This window comes from Talpa europaea, assembly GCF_964194135.1.
Source record: "Talpa europaea genome assembly, chromosome: 13".
In the NCBI taxonomy this organism is placed as follows: Eukaryota; Metazoa; Chordata; class Mammalia; order Eulipotyphla; family Talpidae; genus Talpa; species Talpa europaea.
Window position 1 is genome coordinate 81,095,875 of NC_140080.1, and position 24,588 is coordinate 81,120,462.

The following is a 24,588-nucleotide window of genomic DNA, read 5'->3' on the forward strand; positions in this document are numbered from 1 at the left end:
TTATTTTGGGTAGCCCATCCGCCTGGGCGGAGGCTCGGTTCAGCACACCGAGTCCAGAGAGCGACCTGTTTCATCCCTATTTCTTTCTGTAGTTTCCCTCTGTGGGATTTTTCCTTTCTTTCCTGCATCCCATGCTCCCTCCCTCTAGAGGTTTCTTTTTATCCACCCACCAAACCCATCTAGGGGGAAACCTTCCCTGGGCCCCACATTCTCCTCCCTTCTTAAATCACCCCATCTCGCTTCCCTTTGGAGCTAAAATTTTCCAAAGAATTATCTCCCCACATGCTGTCTCTCTGGGTTGCTCTGCCGCACCCCGCCAAGGGCAAGATGCCACATCATCAAATCCAGAGACCAGCTCATCCTCAGCGCCGCCATTGTCTGAGAATGCATGATAGGCAAGCCAATGACACTGGCGCCTGCCAACAAAACCGTAGTTATCAACCCTGGAATTTGAATTTCACATAATTTTTATGTATCACAAAATATTGTTCTTCCTTTGAATTTCTCTCAACTACTTAAACGTGTAAAAAAACATTTCTAATTTACTGGCTCTTACGAAAGCGGGCCAGAGGGCTGGAGGTTATCAATGGATTGATTTAGGTCTAGAGCCATGGTTTTTGATGGGGGGGGCTATTCCCTCCCCTCCGCCCCACGGCTTTTGTCAGTGTCTGGAGGCATTGTTGATGGTGAAAACCAGGGATGCTGCTCCACACCCTCTGCGGCCCAAGGAGCCCCACACTGACCCAAATGTCAGCCAGTCATGCTGATGCTGGGAAATCCAGGTCTAAATGATCTTTTTTTTTTTTTTTTTAAGATTTATTTATTTATGTATACAGGCCAGGGATGTGGGGAACAGAGACTGAGTGAGGAACAGAACAGGCAGACTGACTGAAATACACTGCTGAGGGGAGCAGCAGGCGAGACAGGAGAGGTCTGCTGCGCCATGTGGGTAGCTCCCTGGCTGGGGATCAAACTCGTGCTGCAGTGGCTGTGGACAGCTTCATAGGTTGCGTCTTAACCCTTTGCACCACCAGGGAGGCCCCCTAAATGATCTCTTTGGGCCTCAAAATCAAACACCATCCGGCCCAGGGTTTTCAAACGCCATCTCCTGCGAGACTACTTCTATGACCTCCAGACTCCAAACCTCTTCTTCCTCCACTAGTTTAAATCTTGGCAAACAAAACCACTGTCATCCATTTTGCTCAGTCCCAAAACTAGGGAGTCACCCTTGATTCCTACCTCACAGCTCCCATCACATCCAGTCTGTCCACAAATGCTGTGGCTTCCACCTCCCCCCAGATACACAGCTCACTTCCCTCTCCTTCCTCAGGCCACCATCACCTTGCATTGGCCTTAAAATAGCTCCAAACTATGCTGTTTATTCACACCAGGCCCTTGTCCACTCAGGGGATGTCAGATCCCTCCAACGGCTTCGTAGAGGCTTTCGGTGCTGCCCATGCCACTCACGGGTCATGTGACCTCGGGGAAGCCAACCCTCTGGCCTCACCTGTAAAGCAAGCATGGGGTTACTGTAAGGATTGAATGTCACAATTGGGTAAGATGCTCAGAAGGAGCCTAATGTGGGGACATCCAGGGACAAGAGCTGTTCAGGACCACTGCCCTCCAAGCCCTGCCCCTCCTCCCTTAGTTGGCTCCTCCTCTCCCACTTCTGGGCTATTCTGCAGAGGCGCCTGTCCTGACCACTCTGACATAAGGAGCCCTCCACCCACCTGAAACGTATACTCCCTGGGGACAGGAGCCCATCTGCTGGGTCTCTACGCCCCCGAACCTAGCCCCATAAAAATTTGCTATGGGAAGGTTCTAGCTCACACCCCTCCCCAGACGTGTGGCCTCGGAACTGGCATTCAGAACCCATGTGCCTGCCAAGTGCAGGCCCCAGCTCCCCGCAGCAGCCACTCTTTAGTTACCTTTTTAGTTACACTTTTTAGTTCCCCCCCTTGCTATGGAATATTCAGAATCCCATTCACAAGTCCAAGTGTGGTTAAATTGTTTTCTCTGCTGGTTCCTGGGCTTGATTTAACCTGATGGGTGACCCCTCTGAGCAAAGCCATTTGTTGCCCCAGAGAAGCCCCTGTGCTACCCCTCCTCCCGCCCCTGTTAGCCCAGTCATTTACCAGGCTTGATTCTAAGTGCTGCAGGAGCCCTGCCTGGAGGACATTGTGATCCCTCCTGGCCTCTTGGGGACCCCTCCTACCAGCCCCCTAAAACGTGCATCAGGCAGGCCTCTCATCCTCTCATACACCAACTCGACATGTCAGAGCAGTCCAGTGAGAGCGAGCCCAGTGAGGCTCCCTCACCCCATCACCCTGCCCTCTTGCCCTACCCCTGCCAAGTGCCTCTCACCTGCGATCACCTTTGGCAAAGGGTCACTTGAACCCCTGACAGGTCCTTGGAAGTTGTCAAGTACTGGTCCTGCATCCTTGCCCATGTTTGGGCTGTTTGTCCCCTTCACGTCACAGTTATGACAGGGAAGGACGGAGAAGGGGTGATGTCTGGCCTGGGCCCGAAGATTATGGTAAAAGGCTTTGGGCATGTTGTATTGCTCCTCCTGGCTCCCATCCAAGTCATAGGACAGGGCTTGGCTAGGGCCTGAGGGTCTCCGTCCCCCTTGGCCTTCCACACACACTTTGGTAGTGGGGGAGTATGTGGAGGGGCTGGAGCCCCACGTTATCTCAGGTCTAAGTCCTAGTCCTGTGTGTGTCCCCCCAGTCCTCGCCAGCAGTGTGACCATGGCATACCACCTGGGCTGTCAGACCTCAGCCCTCCCCCAGGAGCAGGGCTGGTGCAAGGAGGGACGGCCGAGGGCTCACCACGCTTTTGGGGCAGGCCTGGCACAGTGTCGACGGTCATTCAACACTAGCTGCTGTTCTTTTCACAATTGGGGGTTCAGACCTCAGTGCTGCGGGAGCCTAAGGGAGGGGGTGTTCCTGTGAGCGGAGAGAGTCCAGGGACCAGGAGGAACTAGCCCAGGCTGAGGGCGCCTCTGACAGCAGGTGAGGGGCTGTGGGGCTGGGCATAGGGAGGGCCATGTGAGCCCTGGTGAGCAGGGACCACAGTGCTGCACATCCCTGAACTGGGCAGATGACAGGCACAGAAACGGTGCGTCTGGTGTGGCTGCGGCGCTTCCACCGCTCCTACTCACCTGAGCAGATGTTTTTCTCTGTGATTTTATCTCAGTGAGCACCAGAAACCCCGCAAGAGATCTTCCAGGCACTGCAGATCTCTAGGCTCCTGGGCTATGACTAGCCTGTCCTCTGGCTGGAGAGAGTGCAGGAGGTCAGGGAAGGCTCCCGGACAAGGAGTCCATCTTGAGGGGTCTGGGAAGGTGAGCGGAGGTGGAGAAGTCAGGCAAGGCTGAGACCGTGGGGAGCAAAAGTCAGAAGGACTCATTCTTAGCCTGTAATGGATGGGTTTGGCTGTACCCAGACCTGTGAAGGGGAAGGAGAGGGATGTAGCTGCCACCCCTACCTCTCCAACCCCCGGCAGTGGGCCAGCAAGTCCCTGAATGCCCTCTGTCCCCTCGTAGAGGGCCCGGTCAGGATGCCTGGCCAATACACGTTGTTGATTCGCATGTTGTCTTCTACAAAAAGATCATCTCAATTTAGAAAAAGAGTCACACATAAAAATGTCTATTCTGCTAAGGTAAGGCTCTAAAGCCAAACAAACTTCCAGGTGCCAATTAAATGCTCTTATCTCCAGCCTTAGACTTGGCAGAGAGTCTTAGCAACTCCCTGCTGTGTCCCCAGCAGCCCCAGGCCCTTTTCTCAGCCCAGGCTTGTCTGCCCCTCTTTGGGGTGACTGCTGCTCTGAGTACAAATGCTAATTATGCCTTCAGCACAGACCTATTATTCTCTGCTTAATTGTCCCCGACCCAGCTGTCCCTGCCCAGTTGGTCCTTGGTTACTGTCTTACACCCAAAACCATCCGACAACCAGCTGAGACCCCTCACCCATGGGACAGCCCTCCAGGCCAGCTGGGGTGGTGGCTTCAGACTTCACGCAATCCCTGCTCCCACCAGGAAGCCTGGCCCCTCCGCCTGGTAACCAGGCCGCAGCAAACATGTATTCCTCTTCAGTGCTGCAAATCGAGAGTTCATGCAGAAGAGGATGTGGTTTAAGCAAAAGTTGTGTCAGACTCCCATGGTTGGTGGCAGAATTAGGAGCCAAAGTACCCAGCCCCTAAGTAACCCCCACAGGTTCCTTGTGTCCCCCATTGCATACCCTGTGGCGTCTGAGACGACGTGAGACACTTGTGAACCAGCATACCATGAAGAACCTTCTAAAAGCTCCTTTTGGGCTCAAGGACCGCTGATAATCTGTGTCCAGTTTGCGGGCAGCAGGGCTGGAGGACCCCGGACTCCGTGTTCAGAGAGACCCTTCCTCTGAAGCCAGCAGGTCACCCCTGAGGAGTACCTTTCTCCTGTTCCCTCTGACACTGCAGAGAAGTCAGCCCTCTGACCACAGTTGCCTCTCTCTAATTAAATATCTTGTTCTGACCTCATGAAAAGAAAGCATCTTGTACCACCAGGAGGCATCCCATCATCCCTGAGCTGCCCCCTGCCCCTTCTGATGTGTTCAAACACGGGAGAAACAGGAAGGCGCTGTATGAAGACCACATAGTCGGGGACACCTGTGACAGGACAGGGACTCCATCGCCCGGGGAGCTTACCCAGAGGAGGAAAGCTCTGTTGCGCAAGGGAGGCCGTGTGCTCTGAGCTGGCCCGTCCGCCCCTGGCATGTGGCAAGCCTGTTAGGAAATCAAGGAGTCACTCTGTCTGCTTTCCACTGCTTTGCTCAGTCCACAGCACTGGCTCCAGGGCCAGGCTGGAGAGTGGATGGGCAGCGGGCTGGACTTATTTGGCCACAGGCCTGGTGCCCGCCTCAGTTAGTATGATCACAAGAGTCCCTGGGCCTGGGCTGCAGAGCCACACTGATAAGGCCTGCTGGTGGTGGCCATCTCAGGGCAGAGGGGGGGCGGGTGACTCCTGGAGAAAGATTCCAGACTGTTTCCTTCTCTATTGAGCTCCAACGCCCTTATCTCCTTTCCTGCCAGGCAGGGACTCCTCACTAGTCACACACAAAAGAAAACCCCACCCAACACACAACCCCCCACATACTTGAAGGGGGAGGGCTGGCCTCTAGTTCCATGAAACTCCCTGGTTATCAGTCAGGGGAGCTAATATTATAACGTTATCTATTTGGACCAGAAGGGGGTAAGGTTGAAGAGAAGAGAACGCTGGGGACATGGAGCCCCCTTGGTGGCTGCTTTGAAAGTTCTCTGACCTGCCAGTCAATCGAGATGTTTCTCGGAGGACAACAACAGGGGCTGGGTGGGTGGGCCACAGGCCAATCACAGGTTCAGGAACAGTTGGAATAGAGATGGGGTCCGTTCGGGGCTGAGCAGAACGAGGGGTAGGAGGCATGAGAGAAAGTGAGCATGCTTTGCACAGCCCCCCAACTGAGCGTCTTGCAGGCCCGAGCATATTTCCATGTCATAGAATATGGGAGCATGGGAATAATAGTTGGAACATGGGACTTTAGAAAGCTAAGCCCTGAGGGGTCATCTTGTGGTCCAGTTTGCAAAGCTCTTGCTGATTGAACTGTAAAACAGAGCCCCATCCTTGCCCCTCCTGGCCTAATGGTCTACCTCAGAGGAACAGTTTACTGCAAGATGTCCAGACTTGCTATTGGGCAGTGCTGCCTGGAGGCAGGGGGCTGGCTCAGTTGACCCCTCAAGGTCTCATTCCAGCCCAGCGGTGGCTGATTCTACAGGCGAGTTGCTATGGGAACTATAACTCTGAATTTCCTGACTCTGGGGCTGTGAAAATCACAACCTGAACCTTCCGTTGATGTGGGTTTCTCGATTAATTTCCTGTTTGATTGTTTACTTTAGCAAGCGGAAAATGCCTTTGCAGGCAGTTAGTTCCCTCCACCAAGAGCTTATCACACCCTCCCCCCCAATTCCAGCAAGGTCAAGTCCAGGCCTCAGGTGGGGGGGGGTGCTGGGAGGTGGAGCCAGAGACAGGGAGAGGCCCAGCTAAGAGCAGCAGGCAGCCTGGGGTGCCCTCCCCTGCCCTGCCCTTCCCCTCATGCCCTCCAGGAGCCCCAGCCTGCTAAGTGCCAGGAGAGACCTGTGAATTCAGAGACTGGCCAACTGCTAGTGTGCAGGGCATCTGCCCACCACCCCGAGTCCAGGGCCTGACCCCCCAACCAGCCCAGACTCCTCTCCCATCTGAGGCAGCTGTTCTGTACTGAGTCAGACCCAAAATGCAGTCATTCCTTCAGAGGGGTAGCCCCAAATCTAGAGCTTCCAGCCGCCTCTCCCAGCCTGGCCTCTAGCTTAGAGAGTCACTTTTCCATCTGCCTCCTCCGGCTGCCCTCCCCGGGCCCCCCACTCCGGCAGACAGCCTCAGGCAGTGTGCCCACTCCTATCACTCCACCCTGTCCCTGGCTCCCGCCCTGGGGAGCAAATGATGAGGGCAGGCTCAGGTGAGGCTCTACCTGGCAGGTGTCCTGTTCACCTTCTCCTGCTCCCACGGGGAGCAGGGCTGCTTTGTGTCTCAGCCCTTCTCCCTGCCTCCCCTCCCCCCAACCCCCAACCTCTCAGAGATGAGCATGAATATTCACCCCACTTTATGGTTTTTTTGTTTGTTTGTTTGTTTTTGTGGGACCCTCGCTGCAGAGGCTGCAGGCAGCTTCGCAGCCCAGTGCTCAATCGCTGCGCCACCAGGGGAGCCCCATCACCCCACTTTATAAATGGGGCATAAGGAGGGGAAATGGACCAGGCTAGACATCTGCTAACTGGTCAGGTGATGATCGGGGGGTCTCCCAACTCCTTGGGGTGCCCTTTCCCTTGTCTAGGGAACTACAGAATGTGCCACCCAAATCCAGGCAGAAGGGACACAATTACTAACTACTTTCAGTGGGATCCCAACTGGGCAGCGAAATTATCACAGGGAAACAGATGTATGGTCACCCCACCTTGCGCTGACCTCTCCCCATTAGCCTGATGTATGTGGGACTCAGTGACGGGGCAGTAGTTACATCCTTCAACCTCAGGGGCAGACTGACCTGGGTTCAGATTCTGGCTGCCCCCTCACCAATGTGCTCTTGGGAGGGCACATCTCTCTGCCTCCATTTCTGCAGCTTTATTTTTCAAAGATTTATTTATTTATGCATACAAGAACTGGGGTACAGGCCAGAGGAGTGGGGGATGAGAGTCTGATTCACCAAAGACAGAGTGGGGAACAGAACAGGCAGACTGACTGAAGTACACTGCTGAGGGGAGCAGCGGGCAAGTCAGGAGAGGTCTGCTGCGCCATGTGGGTAGCTCCCTGGCTGGAGATTGAACTTGTGATGCAGTGACAGTGGATAGCTTTCATCAGTTACATCTTAACCCCTTGTACCACCAGGGAGGCCCCATTTCTGCAGCTTTTAAAAGATCTTCCAACCCTATCTAATGCAGATAAACCAGTGTAAGACAATGGATTTTTAAAAATACATTGCTCAGTGATTGACATCTAGAGCAAACACCCCCAAAATATAAATTGGGTGAGGACCAAGGATCCTGAGGTGTTTTTTGACCATCTCGAGGGGTAAAACCTCAGAGCTGCCTCACATGTTGTCTGAGTACCTGTTAGGAGATATCCGTGGACATCAGGACAGTGAACGCAGCCAGAGGACAGGCATAGCTTCTAGAAGGGAAGGGCACTAAAGGAGAAGCTGGGAGATGATGACAGCCAGCAGCAAACATCTCATCTCTGCTGTTTCAGACCCTGACTCAGGGAACCCCTGGTTGTGGGGATTCTATGAACAGAGTTGCCTCCAATCCAAGAAATGACCAGGGCTTGACCCCCAAGAGAAGCTGCTGGAGCTGTGGTCCCATCCTCTGGCTGCACTAGCTGCAGGATTCAGTGTCTGCTCTGAGCCCCAGATTACATTTCCTCCCCCTGAGGCCGGCTGCAGGATGAAGTATTTCCCCCTGTGACATTTACTGTGGCCACTTTGTACAGGGCGGTTTGCAAGCTCCGCAGGAAGGAGGCTAATTATTCCCTCCGGGGCGCCTCATCCACAGTTAGGGTACCTGCCTGCCTTAGTTAGGAGGGCTAGCAGCCAGACCACAGGGCACAAGCTTGGACTGAAGTCCAGGTCAGAACCATGAATTTCGTTGACATCTGATCATAGCTGCTACACCAGGGCTCCTTATTAGGCTAGTGGAAAAGTGACATGGCCTGGGGGACGGGGTGGGGGGGGGGGGCGTAAATTCCCCTCCTCTGGGCACGTCTGAAATGCAGGCAGACACAAAGTGATCATAAGAAGTTATGGATGTAGGGGCCTCCCTGGTGGCGCAAGTGGTTAAGCACCGTGCTATGAAGCAATCCACAGCCTCTGCAGCATGAGTTTGATCCCCGGCCAGCCAGAGAGCAACCCACATGGTGCGGCAGACCTCTCCTGACTCACCCACAGCTCCCCTCAGCAGTGTACTTCAGTCAATCTGCCTGTTCTGTTCCCCACTCTGTCTCTGGTGAATCCTCTCACCCTCCCTGAACCTCTGGCCTGTACCCCAGCTCTTGTATGCATAAATAAATAAATCTTTAAAAAAAAAAAGTTCTGGATGTAAAACAATCTTCATGTCATAGTGACGCTAATAGCTGGACAACATGAGTGTCTACACCTAGACCTGTGTGCGCAGTCACCTTCTTTCCTGGCTTTTTCCAAGGAATGACAGGCCCTCTCATCGGGAAGGTAATCTGCACCCCATTCTCTCCTCCACTAACCTCCCTTCATTCTTTCCACCCATCACTTCCTCTAGTCTCTAAACACGCTCACGTCCCACCCACAGCAACCGTTCCCCTTGACCGTGGGCAAGTCTTTTTCTCTTAGCATCCTCTTGACTCCCATAGGCAAGTTCCAAACAGAAGGAAGAAGGAGGGAGAGAGGGAGAAAAGAAGAGAGGGAGCGCGGAGAGGGGAAGGGAGAGGGAAGAGAGGACATACAGTCACAAAAAAAAAACAAAGAAACGGCATGTTCTTTCTGTGTCCGCTTCCCTGCTTCTCTCTCCTTCTCTAGCCCCGGGTTACCCAGGTCCACCTGCCCCTAGCGCTGCACTGAAGTCACCATGGCAGCGTCACCCAGACTTTCCTAATCACCAGATCCTGAGGACTGTGGTCATTGTTCATCTTACTTGACCTTTCTTAGCATTTGACCCTTGACCTTGTACTTCTTAGAACTCTTGGTTTCCATGTCGTCACTTCCTCCTGTTTCTCTTACTTCTCTGACCATTCATCTCTCCCTCCTTTGGGACTTTCTCCTCCTCCTCCACCCTTTAGATGCTGCTACTCCAAGTATGGAGTCCTTATCCTCTTCTCTTCGCGCAGGTGATCTCACCCACACCTAGGGCCTTGCACTGATGACCACAGATAGCCAGTCTCATAGCAGTCACCTTCCCTAATCATCCCCAAGGACCATGAACTCAATACTTCTAATGTTGAGCCCATTCTCTTTCTCCAAAACCAACTCCTGCCTTTCTAGCATCATTGGTGTTACCACTGCTGATTTGGTTGATCAAAGCCTCAGTACCTCTTCCAAGCTGCCCTTCATCCTCACTTGCGTCTCCTGCACATATCTACCCCCGTTGTGCCTGCTTTGATTCACGCCACCATATTTTCTCATAACAGCCTCACTGATCCCCTACTTCCACTTCTAGCACCACCCAACCAGCTCTGGTCCGTTCACCACACTGCAAGAAAGGAGCCTTCCAAAATGCAAAATACTATCTTCCCACTCTCCAATGTAAAATCTTTTAGTGGGTCTCCAATCTCTCAGGATAAGCAGTATGGCCCTTTAGGATGTGGTCCTTGCCTTCTTAATCATCTTGTTCTCTCTCCCTGCAACAGCATATATTTTAACATCTTGAAACACGTCTTACTCCCCAGTACACTCTGCTAGTTCACATTTTTTGCTTTTGTGCATATACCATATGCTGCTTCTAACACCATATGCCTGGCTTCTTCTCCACCACTACAATTCCAGCCTAAACTCTAACCCCATATACCTATTGCTGTCTCTTGATTTCCCCTACTAGGCCATAAGTTGCAAGCCTTATCCTTCTTGTTATCCCTGTACTTACAGTTTTTAGCATGTAGATGTTTCTTAAATGTCATTGAAAGAATGACTAGGCAGATGGATAGGTGAATGGATGGATTATGGATGGATGGATGGATGGATGGATGGATGGATGGATGGATGGATGATGGATGGATGATGGATGAGTGCATGGGTGGATGGATAAATGAATAGATGATGAATGGGTAGATGGAGGGAAGTCGATGAATGGGTAAGTGGAAGATCAGATGTATGATGTGTTGGGTGAATAAATGGTTGCAGATGTGAGTGAACTGATAGGTTAATGATTTGGTGGGTAAGTTGGCATATGAATGAATGAATGAATAGGTGGATAAATGCATAGGTGGTGGCCGATGCAGACAAGAAAAGGTAGAAACAATTCAACTTTGTGAAGTCCCAGCTTGATTATTATCACCTGTCAATTAAAATAAGAATTATAAGTTCCAGCTAGCAAAATAAGAATTAACTAATGTGGGAGAAATTTAAGTAATTCTCTAAGAAAGAGGGTGCTGACTCAGGGCTCTTGAGTACCTTCTAGTTCTACTCAGACTTGCTGTCTGTCTAGCTTGTGCAAGCCACTTAACTACCAAGCCTTGGCTTCTCTGTCTATTAAGTAGAGATAATAATGCCTGTGGCCTTTTGCTGTCTCCACAGAGTGTCACGAGGGTAAATGGGATGGTGCCTACAAAGTGTGTCAAGATCTTCAGGGAAGATACATGTTTATAAGATGCATTTAGTAACAATAATCACACCTTGCATTTGAATCCAGCTTTGCACTTTTCAATCAAAGCTCTTTCACATACCTTATCTCCATTGACTCTCAAAACATTTCTAGGCAGGTATTATCCCCATTCTCAAGATTGGAAACTAAGGTGCAGAGTGATTAAGTGACATGCCCAGGGTTCCTCTTAGTGAGGAGCCGGTCTTCTGACTCCAAGCCTCCTGCATTTTTGATGACAGCCTTTTTCAGATAGATTATCTACTTCCCTGCCTCCCTGAAGAGACCTAGACATAATTGACCCTCTTCTTGATGAGTCAAGGTCATTATCACAAGCATCAGTTCCTGTGCTGTCCTCTAGACTTAGCTGTAGATGCCCATCCGGATCCGGCAGCGGTGCGGGTGGAGGCCCCCTGACCTGTTCCTGAGGGCACTCAAGGTGTGCAGGCCCTGCACAGCGCCTCACCCCAGCCGTGATTCTAGACACACACTGTGTGCCAGGACCCTCTCTTCTGGCTCTGCCTTTTTCCTTCCACCTCCCACCATTGGCTCTTCTTTTTTCTCTGGCCTAGGGAGTCTCATCCTCTCGGCTTCTCCCCCACAGCTCTTCTGTCAGTCTAACCAGCCAGTCAGAGCTCTTCGGACTTGTCTTGCAGCAGATCCATCACATACCTTCTGACATCTCGCTGTTGCTGCTCCCCGGCTACCTTCAACTACCCCCAAAGGAGGACGGCTGCTGCAGGCAGGGTCTGGCTAACCCAACTGCATTAAGCTGCTTGGGTTGCAGTTGGTTTCATCAGGGTAGAAACCATGCTGTCAGTGAGCTGAGGTGGTCCAGGCAGGCTGATCAGCCTGCCTCAAGTTGACACTCTTTCCTGATGGTAAGACAAGAAGTCGTGATCTCCAGCACTTGCTCCCTTCCCACACAGTAAGGCAGCCCCACGGGTCCTTCCATCAGCACCCTCTCTCCCTCCCCACGGGGTGGCATCCCAAGCAACCAGCCTGGCCACATCCTGGGCACTCCTTGGGCCACATACCCACACCCTGTGGACCTTCCCTGGGGACTCCAGGATGCTCCCACCAGTCTGCCTTTCTCCCTCGTTGCTCTCAGGCCTCCCACAGCCTGACTCCGAGCACCTTGGCTCTCCCCGAGGGAGGATATGATGGGTGTGCCCACAACAAGTCTCCGGCAGAGACAATAGGACAGGAATGCATTAGCTTCCGAACAAACACTGTGTGGGCTCGCACAATTGCCTTGGATTCTCGTCCAAGAAACACATTTCACTGTTCGAGGGCGCGGGTGGCTTGCCTGCCCCAGCCCGCCCACATCCCTTTGTGAGCCAGAGACTTTGATGAGTGGGCTGCTCCTCCCCCCACCCCAGGGCCTTCAACACCCGTGGGGCAGCCTTGGCTCTCCCGTCCCTGCAGCTCTTCTTCCAAAGTGTAATAGCAGGACCCTGCCCACCCTAAAGAGTGCCCGCTCCTGCCAGGACTTTTTTTAGCCATTTTTTGTGGGTGCACATCTGGTAAAATAGACGTAATACAAAAATTGATATTTTAACCATTTTTTAAGCATAGGCATTCACACTGTTGCACGACCACCACCACATCCACCTCCAGAACTTCTTTCGTCTTGCAAGCTGAAACCCCACCCATGAAACACGAACTCTCCACGCAGGTCTCCCCCGCCCTGGGCAGCCCCCACTCTACCTTCTCTCTCTGTGAGTTTGACCTCTCCAGGTGTCTCGTCTAAGCAGGGTCTTGAGAGCTGGTCCTCTCATGACTGGCTTCTGTCACTTAGCACAGGGTCTTCAAGGTCCATCCTTGTAGCAGGCGACAAGTTCCTTTGTTTTTCAAGCTGAGGAGCAGGCCGCTGTGGGGACACCGCGCGTGTGATCTGTTTCTCTCTCGCCAGCGGGCACTGGAGTCGCTTTCACCTCTTGCCTGTTTCGAGCAGCGTTGTCGTGAACATGGGCGGACAAATCTGGTGGAGTTGCCAGCCCTTTTTTGAGACTTGTCTTTGAGTTAAATAAAGCATTATCTCTAGAAGATCCCAAATAGAACAGATATGAGCAAGAGAGCTGCTTGGTTTTCAGCATCCCACAAGGATCCACGTACCCAGAAACTAGCTGCCCCTTGGGAAAGCAGGGGCCTGCAGAAATGGAACACGAAACAAGTAAGCTTGTCCTACATTCAGTATCCTGACCGCCAAGAACATGTCAAGGGCAGATTCCTGGGATGCCATGGTCACCCAGAAGCACGAGAGCCCCCATAGAGTTGTGTCAAGGGCTCCTGGTTATACCACCAAGAGCAGCAAGCGTCACTTCCTGGCTGTGACCATGTGGATGTTCCCTCAGGTGGGGGGTTTTAGGGGGCTGCTCTCCACTACCTCTTCAGCTCTAAGACTCTCAACAGCTGGTCAAGTCAGCCTGTGGTGGGGAGAGCAGGACCTGGTCTGCAGCCACGGGATCCCTCCATGAACTCGACTTCCCAGCAACCACAGGGGAAAGCACAATGACAGACTCCCAATCCCTGACTTCCTTGAGAAAACCCAGCAGGCCACTCACTGGAAAGAGGACCTAAAGCCTCATGTGATTTTTGGCTTAACCCAGACTTTCCCAGACAACCAAGCGAAAGATAGGTTGAACAGAGACTCTGGGGTTGAGAGGCCACCCTCAGCTCTGCTAGAGAGCCCTCCTCACACACCACTGGGTCCCTTTCCCCACCAGTGAGGAACCTGGAGCCCTGGGGCAGTGGTGTGGGTACAACTCTTAAGAACAGGCCTGTGTGAGCCTCCCTGGTGGTGCAGCGGTTGAGCTCTGGGTTGCAAAGCTGCCCGCAGCCTCTGCAGCACCGGCTTGATCTCTGGCCGCCAGGTGAGGGTCCCACATGGTGCGCAGACCTCTCCTGCCTCCCACTGCTCCCCTCAGCAGTGTACCTCGTCAGTCTGCCTGCTCTGTTCCCCACTCTGGCTCTGGTGAATTCTCTCACCCTCCCACACTTCTGACTGTACCCAGTGCTTGTATAAATAAATAAATAAATCTTAAAAAAAAAAAAAAAAAAAAGAACAGGCCTGTGGGGGAGTTTGGGCAGGCAGAGAGGGCGAACAGATGTGGAAGGAAAGTAGTTCTGTCTAAAGGTGAGGGGAGAGAGAGAAGACTAAAAAGACATCACCCCGGTCTGTAGCTCTGGATATCCTTGGGGGACAGCAGGCAGGTCTGGGGTGCTAGAAGAAAGGAGACGGAGGCACTAGCTCACCAGAGCAAAGCTCTCAGCTGGCAAAGACATGGATGTCCCACGAGACTCCAGAGCCATGTGGCGGGAGAAACCTCACATTTAGAGCATCTAGAAGGTGCAGCTCCTCACTGTGCTTCCCATCATGTCACCCAAGGCCCAGTGCCCCTCAAAGCCGGTCTCAGGACAGAGCACGGCTCATCTAAACTTACCATGAAAGACATTTACTGAGCACCTACTATGTTAGCCGGAGCCTACCCCTTCCTTCCTTCCCATCAGCTCCAGCTTCTGACTGCTGCCTCCTTCCCTACCCAGAAGCCACCTCCCCCATTCCATGTCTAGGAGTGCCCTCCTGCTAGATACCCCGCTTCTACCCTTTCTGGTGATTTCTCCCAGCGATTTTTATGTAAGCACAATGGGAAAACCTATGAGGGAACAAAGTTACCATCAGAAAGAAGTTCAAGCAAGCCTCGCCAAGTTCTCCTGATATTAGTCATTATCTTTCCAGCAGAGTAAGTGGGGCTGGGCTCCTCATTCCTCCATTCCCCATCCCATGCAGTCACAGGGTGCTCCATGTCCTGCAACCACAGCAGGCCAGCACGGATGCTGGCCCACGGGACTTGGGTATTCCTGCTGCCGGGCAAGCCACTGCCCCCAAAACCTTTTCCAGAATCTGCTTCCTGGTCTTCACTCTGATCTCCTGGGTCCTCCAGATAGGGAGGCCCTTCTCTGAGTGGCCCCCAGAGCTCCCCTTCTCTGAGTGACCCCCAGAACTCCCCCCACAGCTCAGGCGTCTGAATTGATGGACGTCTCCCTTGACTCTCCCTGAGGGTCTGTAGCCCTGACTCTGGAAGGAAGAAAATTTCAGAATTCAACTCCAGTGTAGCGGGGGAGGGACAGCCACGTGCTGCAGTGTATTCCAGTTTCTTGGTTAGTGCAGGTTCAAGTTATTCTAAGTCTCTTACTTTGACAATAGAGGAGCAAAAGCCTTATATCTGTGTCATAGTGCACATGTGGGCACATGTGCCGGATGAAGTCCCTGAAGTATCACCGCTGGGTCAGAGGGCTGTACAGGTACAGGTTGGTGTCACCACACTGCAGATTTATCAGTTGTAATTCTGTGCCTGCTTCCCTCTGGTGAGAGAGGAGGGTCAGGCATGGTATGAACATGCCCCTCCCTGCACCCTTTCATGGGTTTGCACCTGGGGGGTTTGGGGGGGAGACAGGGAGACACAGAACTGAGAAGAGCAGAAGCCCGAGGATGAAAGTTTTTAGAGTACAAAAAATGGGGAGATTTCTCTATTAGGTTGAGAGAAAAAGTGTTAGCCATCAAAGGGAGGGGTAGAAGTAGTCAGCAGGATTGGGGGGTTTGGGTGAGCCAGATGGCAGAACTCTGAAGCCATGCCTGCAGAGAGTTTCTACTGGGGGTTCAGAAGAAACAAAAGTTGACAAGGATGTGGGAACATCAGAACCCCCAGGCATTGCTGGAGGGAATGTAAAATGGTGCAACCACTATAGAAAATAGTCTGGCAGTTTCTCAATTAGCTGAACATGGAGTTACCACATGACCCAGCAATTCTGCTCCTAGGGATGGATGTTCCCAGGAGAATTGAAAACATCTGTGCAAATCACATACACCAATGCTAGTATCAGCCTTGTTCCTAATAGCCAAAATATGGGAACAACCCAAATGATGATGAGCTAACTGATGAATGGATAAGCAAAATGTGGTGTAGCCACAATGGAATATTATTCACCTGTAAAAAGGAATGAAGAAATGATACATGCAAACATGTATCAACTTAAATATGCTATATTGAGTGAAAGAAGCCAATCACAAAAGACTACATATTATATATCTCTTATAGGGAATGTCAAAAATAGGTAAGTCCATGGAGACAGAGATTCAAAGTTGCCGAGGAGTGGTGGGGAGGGGGCTGACGAGTACAGTCAAGTGACACTCAACAGTCAACAACAAACCACATATAAGACAGTGGTCCCAATAGGCTAGGCCGTGTAGATTGGTGAAATTACACTTTGTGACATTTACACACCAGCAAATCATCTAATGACACATTTCTCAGATAACATAAGCGCATTATCATTGAGCAAGGCATGACTTCAGTGGTACAGGCTTCTCCTGGTTGGGTGATGAATATGTCCTGGACTTAGTGGTGGTAGCTGCAGATCTACGAATATAGTAGAAGTTACTGAATGGTACTTTAAAATACTTTAAAATGGTGAATTCAGTGTTATATGAATTATATCTCAATTTTAAAAGAGAGACATTGTGAGAACGAGAGGAGGCAGGTAGAGGGTGGACACGAGTATGGTCAATCCCAATGTTGAGCAGCCTGACCATGGCCTTGGTCAGGAAGCTGTTCCAGCCTCTGGGTAAATAACACAGTGGTGGTTTTATAGGTTCTTAATCCTGGGCCAGTGGAGAAGAGAGCTTTGATTTCTGGAAGCCCTGATATAGCCAGGACCCCAGAGCACCTGAGACCATGGCTGTGCCCCCTTCACCTGTTAGGAAGCCCTCAAGCAGTTTGCATTTCTCCAAGGATTTGCACTGCTCAGTTGTTAACAGCTGATGACCCCTACTTGCCACCTCCTTGAAACCCACCCACAGCCTTAGTCTGCTGTGACTTCAAATCACAGCCTTAAAGCTAGCCAGGGAGCCTGTGCTCCGTGACCACAGTGGTCCTCCGGCTGCTCAGATCCTCAGAGAAATTGCTGCAGCTGAAGCTGCCTTCTTGGTGCCCTCTGACCTTCACACCTCTCTCTAGCCTGTCCCTTAGGCCCACTCTGGCCTGCATCAGGGCTGGGTCTGGGGGGCTTGGCTGCAGGGCCTTAGAGCTGGCATGCACCCCTGAGTGTGTTCTCTGCTTCTCTCATCCACAGCTCCTGCAGTCTCAGGATGTGAAGGAAGATGCCGTCCTGTGCTGCTCCATGGAGGTGAGCAGTGTGGCATCCCCTCCCCTGCCCCAGAGCCTCTGCGCTCTCAGGCCTCAGCGGAGGCAGAAGCTCAGGGCAAGGGTGTGTTGGGAGGGTTGGTGGGGAGCCCTGGCTTCTGCATCCAGAATTGTCAAGCCAAAAGCAGAGCAAATGCTGATGGGGACAGCAGCCTTCCTCGGGCGGGAGGGAGAAGGAACTGCCAGCATTGCCCTCATTCTCTCTGCGCCCCAAACCACCTTCTCCTTGCAGCAGGCACACACCACACCCATGATTTCAGAGATTCTGGGTGAACCCCTCTCCCAAATATCTCCTGTGGCTTTGATGGTGTGTTTTGCCTGGTGCTGACCCCCGCCCCCCATGTTGGCACTGTCTGCTTCAAAGCAGCCCCCTTGGAAGATTCCAGTGCTGCTCCCAAAGCATGGTCACTGCTCACTGCAGCGCTCTCCCAGGATCTTCTTGCAGACACCTTGACTCTAGCTTTGCCCTCGGAGCCCAGAGTGGAGTGCAGGGATGAGAGGGTCTTCTGGCCAGAGCATCCAGGCCTCGTGAGCACACCTCTCAGGTGGCTTTTGCCCTGCCTCCAAGGCCACTCCCAAGGAGTTCAGAGGCCAGATGTGGCAGGAGCCTAGACACCCTAGCCCTGAGTCTGTGGGACAGTCACACAGTACATATGTAGAATCTAGCTAGGTACCCTACAGGGGGCTTAGAGCAGGTAAGGGAGAAAGCATAGTCCCTGCCCTCAGACAGCTTCTGGTCTGGTTACCATCTCACACAGGCATCATCTCACACATGCGCACACAGTGGACAAGGCAGTGTAGAGAAGTCTGTGTTCAGAGGACCTATCCCTGGGGAATCAGAGGAGAGGCCAGGGTGGGCTGGGAAGGTCAAGGAAGATTTTGTGACTAAGGTAGAGTCTTGAAAAATGGGTGGAACGAGAGGATGGGCATTGAGATTCTAGACTGAAGACCTGCAGGGGCTGCTGCCTGTGAGATCACGGAGATCAGAGGTTCTCCTTCTCAACAGGGGCTTTTCAAGATTATTGGGGGCCTCTCTGGAGGGCAGGCCCTCTGGCTGGCCTTCTGCCCCAGTTCATATTTCTCTCCTCCCCTACATGTCCCAACTATGGGGAGAGGTTAGTTCTGGAAGCAGGGAGGTAGGATCGGGAGCAGGAGAAAACAATAGAGAACAAAAAACAGGAGGCCACTTCCCTGTTCCCATGTTGCACATGGACGCTCACAGGTGATAATGACTAAGCTCATTTCCAGAGAGACATTGTAGCAGGTGGAAATGAACATGCTGCCAGCTGACCACCTTTAAAGGGAGCAGGTCACACAGGCATTTGAGGCCCACTGTGGATGGTAGTCAGGGAGGGTTTCCTGCAGGAGGAGAGACTTCTGAGTATAAAGGAAAAAGAGCCATTCCTTTTGGTCTTGGGAAGCAGGTACTAACCTGACTCCTCTTACCCCCACTGGCAGATTGAATGTTAAATGTGAGACTTCACAGTTGGCTCTTTTTGCCCATTCCTCCCCGATGGCCTGGAGGCCTGACCCTGCACCTCCCTGAGACAACCCAGCCATTTCCTGTCCCTGTTCCCAGCCCACCTAACCAAGGTGGGTCGGGGGCCGCTACACAGCACACGCCCTGCCCTAACCCCCAGCTCTTTGCCCGCAGCTGCAGAGCACAGGCCGGCTGCTGGAGGAGCAGCTGCCTGAGATGATGACTGAGCTCCTGGCCAGTGCCCGAGACAAGATGCTATGCCCCTCGGAGTCGATGCTGACCCGGTCGCTGCTCCTGGAGGTCATCGAGCTCCATGCCAACAGCTGGAACCCTCTGACGCCCCCCATCACGCAGTACTACAACAGAACCATCCAGAAACTGACAGCCTGACAGCCAGGGGGCCTGGCGGGCGGCCCGCGGGCAGCTGGGGCCCTAGTGCACAGGGCCAGATGGACAGGCGGGAGGACAGAGATGGCCCTGGTGGGAGAAAGAAATGGGGAGGAAGGCAGGCAGAACCGGCGGCCAGCCTGGAGACAGAAGGAAAAGGGATCAAATCCCTAAGAGGAGCGCCCCCCACCCGAGCCCCCAGCCAGCCCCGAGCATGCGGCAGCTCACACCAATACGGGAAGCATGTTTCTTTTTCACATTGGCCCTGGCCCTCGCCCCGCCTCACACCCACTCCCCCTACCCCCGCCCATCAAACGTGTCCCCCGCAGGGCTTTGTGCTAGGGGTTTCATCTCTGTCACTCCTCCTTGGCAGCCCAGCGCGCCGGGGTACTGCTTGGGTCAGAAAGGACCTCAGAGGCTGAAAAAGTGGGTCGGAGACGGGCTCTCATTGTTCCTGCGTGCTGTCAGCCGCAGTCGCCAACTGGCAGCAGGCGACGCGTAGCAGATGTCCGGGAGGACAAAGGCAGGCACGGTCCCCACCAGCCGCCCGTCATTGACGGCCTTTGTCCGCCGTGGTCGAGCTGGGGGCCGGAGGCGTCCTGCTCTAACCTTCGCGCGCCTCCCTCCCAACTCCCAGTTCCTCCTCCCATCACCCCCAGGCCTCAGGCCTCAGGCGAGGAGCAGGGAAGGGAGGTGGGGTTCCACTTGCACTCTCGTTTCACTGTGTTTTATTTTTCAAAAGTCAGTCGCTTTGAAGTTTCCTCTGTCAATGAAAAGAGCCTGCGATGTGATCACACAGTCAGCTCAGTGAGGACCCCCTGATTAGTGGGAGATCAAACCCAGCCCCCTCTGGAAGGATTCTAGCCACAGACAGCTTGCCAGTAGCCAATTAGGGTAATTGGAAACTTCTGCCCCAGCGGGGGTCCGCGCAGGAGCCCTGTGCTCCTCAGCCCCTGGCCTCCAGCACCTCTGTTCTCTTATTCTAGCTGCTCTCTCTCAAAGGGCTGTTCCTGGCACTGCTGGGAGTGCATTAAACTCCATCCTGGCCCCAGGCCTTGTGGTGAACAGGGCAGAGAACCAGGCCGGCAAATGAAAGCCAAAACACTAGGTGACGTTTCCCCTTTCCACACACAGGTCCTGTCCTGAGCCCTTCCTAGGGTGGGGGGCCCACTGGCTCCCTAGAACTTGCACGTTAGCTAAATGGGTTGTGTGGCTGTCCCTGGCCTGCGGCAGGCAGGATCCAGAAACCCAACCCTCAGCCGAGGTTGTCTGGCTCCAGGAGGGACTAGAGCTGGACACTGCAGCCCCAGGGCTGTCTGCAAAGGGTGCATTCATTGAGTCCTGAGCAGGACAGTCAGGTGACCAAGTGGAGCTCCAGACAGAGCACTCCAGGCCGGGAGCAAAGCTGGGTGTTCTTGGAAGTGCCGGGTCCTGGGGAGCAGCAGCCCCTTTTCAAATGGCCAGACAGGAGGAGGAAGCAGATGCTAGGAGGCAGACTTTGGGTTGCCACAGGCATCTGCACAACTCCATCTGTGGGTGTGGAGCCCACGTTGTGATGTGCCCCCAGAATCCAGCTCCTTCCTTACTTGCTCCTTAGTCGAAGCCAGTGACTTCCTGAGTCACTGGAGGCCCCTGGCTGCATTGTCCAGTCTAGCTGTCCAGGAGCTGAGGATGGGGGACGGTTTCTGTGGGTCTGGGAGGGCAGGCACAGTGGAGTAGGAATCAGCTTCCCCAGTACTCCCTGCTCTCCCCATCCGGTGCTACCTGCCTTCCAGCCCCAGGGTAGGAGCCTGTGCCAGCCCCATAAAGAGCCTGTTGTGGACAAGGCAGGAGGCACAGGTTTACCTAGAACATAGTCGCTTCTGCCAGGAAGCCCATGCTGCTCCTGGCCATTGCCTTCTCCCTCCGGCATTCTCAAGCTTCTCTTCACCTGCCCTTATCCCTCAGTTGGCACCTTGTACACCAGCCTGGGGCCCAGGGACACCAGGCCCCACCAGAGGGAAGAGCTCAGCTGATAGTTCACTGCTCAGAGGGACAGCAGGGAAATCATGGTCTGGAGGAGTGAGGCAGCTCCAGACATATAGACAGCTCTGGGAAAACAACACCTATGTAAAATGGGCCTTGCTTCCCTCAAGCGTGTGCGTGTGTGTGTGTGTGTGTGTGTGTGTGTGTGTGTGTGTGTAAGAGAGAGAGGGAGAGAGAGGAAGAGGGGAAGAGAGAGAGAGACTCAGCTAAAAATGTGAGAGAAGCAGGACCCCAAAAAAAAGAGACCCAGGAGTAGGGGAACAAGTCAAGGAGGCAGGGAGTATTGGGGTTCTCTCCCCCTCCACTGAGCTCAGAGAGCAAACTTCATGAAGGGACCCCAAACACAAGCACCGGGGGCTGAAGTAGCACCTGGGCACCGAGGGCTCTCCCCTCCCCCCAGAGCCCTCCTTGACACCTCAGGGCCCACCCCTCCTTGATCGTTAGGACCAGAGTATGAAGAATTGAGATATAAATATGTATACATATATAAATATATTTTTAATTACGTGTCGTGTCACGGTGGCTCCAGACATATGGTTTGCCTAGTTAATTCCATTGCTTGAAAGCGCTTCCTGGCCCATCCGAATATTTAAACTCTTTTTCTAAATGCGGGTTGCTGCTACTTTTTCAGACATGGCAGGAAAACGTTTTAAAAAACGGTTAAGGAAATAACAGTAAAGCATCAAGTCTGAGACTCTGAGGCAGCTCCCCATGGGAGACTACTCAGACAGGAACTGGGGAGCAGAAATGGGTGCCCCTCAAGCCCCCATGCCCTCCCCAGGCAAGGTCCCCCTCTGCTGAGTGAGGAAGGCATGTCCAAGTTGACCTCTGAATGTATCTGACGGGAGGCAGAACTGGATATTGCGTTTCCTAGGCTTCTGCTGTTTTCCCTCCTCGCCCAGTTTTCTTGGCGTGCTGAAGAGGCAAAGTCTGGCCATGTGATGTTGACCTTGTCTTGGTCTCTCCCTGCTGCCAGTCAAGACGAGGCAGACATTGTTTTCCTCTCAGGCAGCCGGCCTGCTCGTCACAGTCCTGTTCCTTGTTCCTGAGGCCTTGTGGCTTTGCCTGAGCCCTGGGACTGCAGCCCCAGGAAGAGTCCTGACCTTCCCTGACAAGGCGGGAGCCCCACCCCCTCCATGGGGAATGTGCACCCCCAATCCAGTGGTGTCTGTTCATCCTCCCTTCACCAGTCTGTAAGTCTTTAAGGTTTGGGGAATGTCCTGTCCATCCATGTAAATGTAAATGTTGGCGGAGTTGGTATTTATTCTAATTTTTATTTTTATTTTATTTTCTCTGAGGGTTGGGAGGGGGGTGTGGGGATTGTACCACTGATCACGCCCTGGGCAGCTGCAAGGTCAGGAGCCCAGACAGCCAGCCGGGCTGCCACGAGGAGAAGCCCCGTGGGGCCGCCCCAGACGCCAAGGCCCAGTCTGGCATCAGAAACCAGCCAGTGTTCCTTGTGTGACTGCCTCTGGGCCTGCCCATGGAGTCCTGTCCCTCAGCTGCCGGACACTCTGTTGGGAAACCTCTGGCTGGGCCTTTGAGGACACAGACCAGAAGGACGACAACACTGCTCTGCTTGGGACACTAGCACAGAAGCCACTGAGCCAGCTGGGAGCCTGTTGGCAGGACCTACCTCCCTGGAGCATGGGCCTGGGGCTTCCCGCCAAAGCTGCAGTGGAATCCTGCTCACGCGACCACCTTCCCTCCCTCGGTATGTCCCGCTTTCCAGCTGAACCCAAACTACAAGTGGGTTTAAAAAAATAAAACAACACCAAAACACAAAAATGCCCCAAATCTGTGTTCTCTGTGTGTTCAGCAAAGGAGACCTTTCCCAAAATCTGTTGTGCCTCAGCTGGCGCTGGCAGAGGCCTCAGGGGAGCCCCTGCCCAGGCAAGCGGTGAATGAGAAGATTCCCTAAGTCTGGCGAGCTCAGGGGGGAGGGGTCCGGGGCTGGGGAGGGCTGTGGCATGGCCTCAGAGAAGGTCCCAGGATTGAACACTGTGGCCCAGCCAAAATACTGGATTAGGCCATCCTGCAGAGGTGGCTTTGGCACTAAAGACGTGGTTTGCTGTGTGTTCAACTGCCACCCCCAGACCTACCCCACCTCTGAAATGTTGCTGTGGCATTTGGCAATGACTGGTTTTAAGAAGACTGAGACTTGGGCCTCACAGCTTCTAAAAGACGGCAGCAAGTGGCTGTCTGGTCCCACTGGGTCAAATCAGTCTTTCATCAAAGGGTCCTCCAGGGGCCTGGTGATTTATTTTCCTGTGATGACTTGTCACTTGTTTTGCACAATTCCTCCCAAGCAAGACATTAGGGACACTGCCTCCTGGTAACAGACCCCCCCCTTGAGGATTCCTTCTGGCTGGAACTTGCCAGTCTTTCAGCTCCTTGGGGTGACTACCAGAACATCCATTCGGTCATACATCCCTGGTCTGGCCAAGATGATAGCCAGGGCAGCCCAAGGGCCTGGCGAGGACCTTAAGATCGGTCATTCCCACTACTGTGTCCCATGACACCATGCAGGGACAGTCAGAAGTACACAGATTGGTAAAGGGAGATAATATTTTATTTTATCAATGCGGGACACTTGTCAACCCTTTTTTTTTTCTTTGATAAAAATGCAAAGGAAGGAGTAGCAACAGAAAGTAAGGTCAAATGACAGGTGTTTAAAGGTAGGTGAGTGGGTAGAGGAGGGGAAATAGTGTGCACCAGAAGGAAGAGATTTTTCTAGATAATTCAGTCCTTGTTCCAGAATGTTCTAAATTACTGAAAACTATGAGATGTGTCCCCCAAATTGTAAATGTTTACATCCTGACATTCCTCGTATCTCTGCTGGCATGTGTTTGCCCTGGGAGGGAAGGAAAGACTGTGTTTGCTTTGTTTTAAAGATTTGTTTATTTATGCATACAAGAACTGGGGTATAGGCCAGAGGTGCAGGGGCTGAGAAGAGTCACCAGAGACAGAGCGGGGAACAGAACAGGCAGACTGTTGGAAATACACTGCTGAGGGGAGCAGCGGGCAAGACAGGAGAGGTCTGCTGTGCCATGTGGGTTGCTCCCTGGCCGGCTGGGGATAGAACTCATGCTGCAGAGGCTGCGGACAGCTTCATAATGCTATGCTTGACCCCTTGCACCCCCAGGGAGGCCCCTGTTTTGGATGAATAAGTAGAACACGCAAACATATACACACTGAAGGGCCTTTTTAGTACCAAGGCAGAGATAGCTGGGGGAAAGGATTGAGAAGAAAGGGAAAGAAGAAGTTATGCCTGAGTATCCAAGGTCCCTCTTGTTCCCCTAGTTCCCCAGGGCTTCCATACTCTGTCTCAATGAAGTGGGCGGAAGTGTGGTTTTGATTCCCATTTTACAGATGAGAAAAACTAAGCCTGAGGAGGTGGCATGACTGATCAAAGGCCAGTCACTACAAGAGTCGGGCAGAGTGAGCACCTGCCTCCTCACCCAGCCCAGAAAACCAGCTGTCTGCAGCACCCCCAGCAAGCCCACCTGTCAACCTGGGGAGCAGTCAGCTGCCCACTGACACAGTGGAGAGTGGGAACATAACAAAATATCTCAAACTGAGTGATTTTCTCAATCCTTTCCCTAGCTGTCTCTGCCTTGAAGTGGG

General features: G+C 53.0%; 1 protein-coding gene across 3 annotated transcripts in view; it reads left to right on the forward strand.

Annotated features, from left to right (window-relative positions):
- Positions 1–18,939, forward strand: part of CTIF (cap binding complex dependent translation initiation factor) — a gene marked incomplete at both ends in the record, with an annotated part of 191,953 nt that extends 173,014 nt beyond the window's left edge. For all 3 annotated transcript variants that reach the window (XM_084252895.1, XM_084252896.1, XM_084252897.1), the window contains 2 exons: positions 16,999–17,052; positions 18,724–18,939. In XM_084252895.1, coding sequence (XP_084109021.1) covers positions 16,999–17,052; positions 18,724–18,939 — 270 coding nt within the window. The remainder of the gene's footprint in view (positions 1–16,998; positions 17,053–18,723) is intronic.
- Between the last annotated feature and the right edge of the window lie 5,649 nt (positions 18,940–24,588).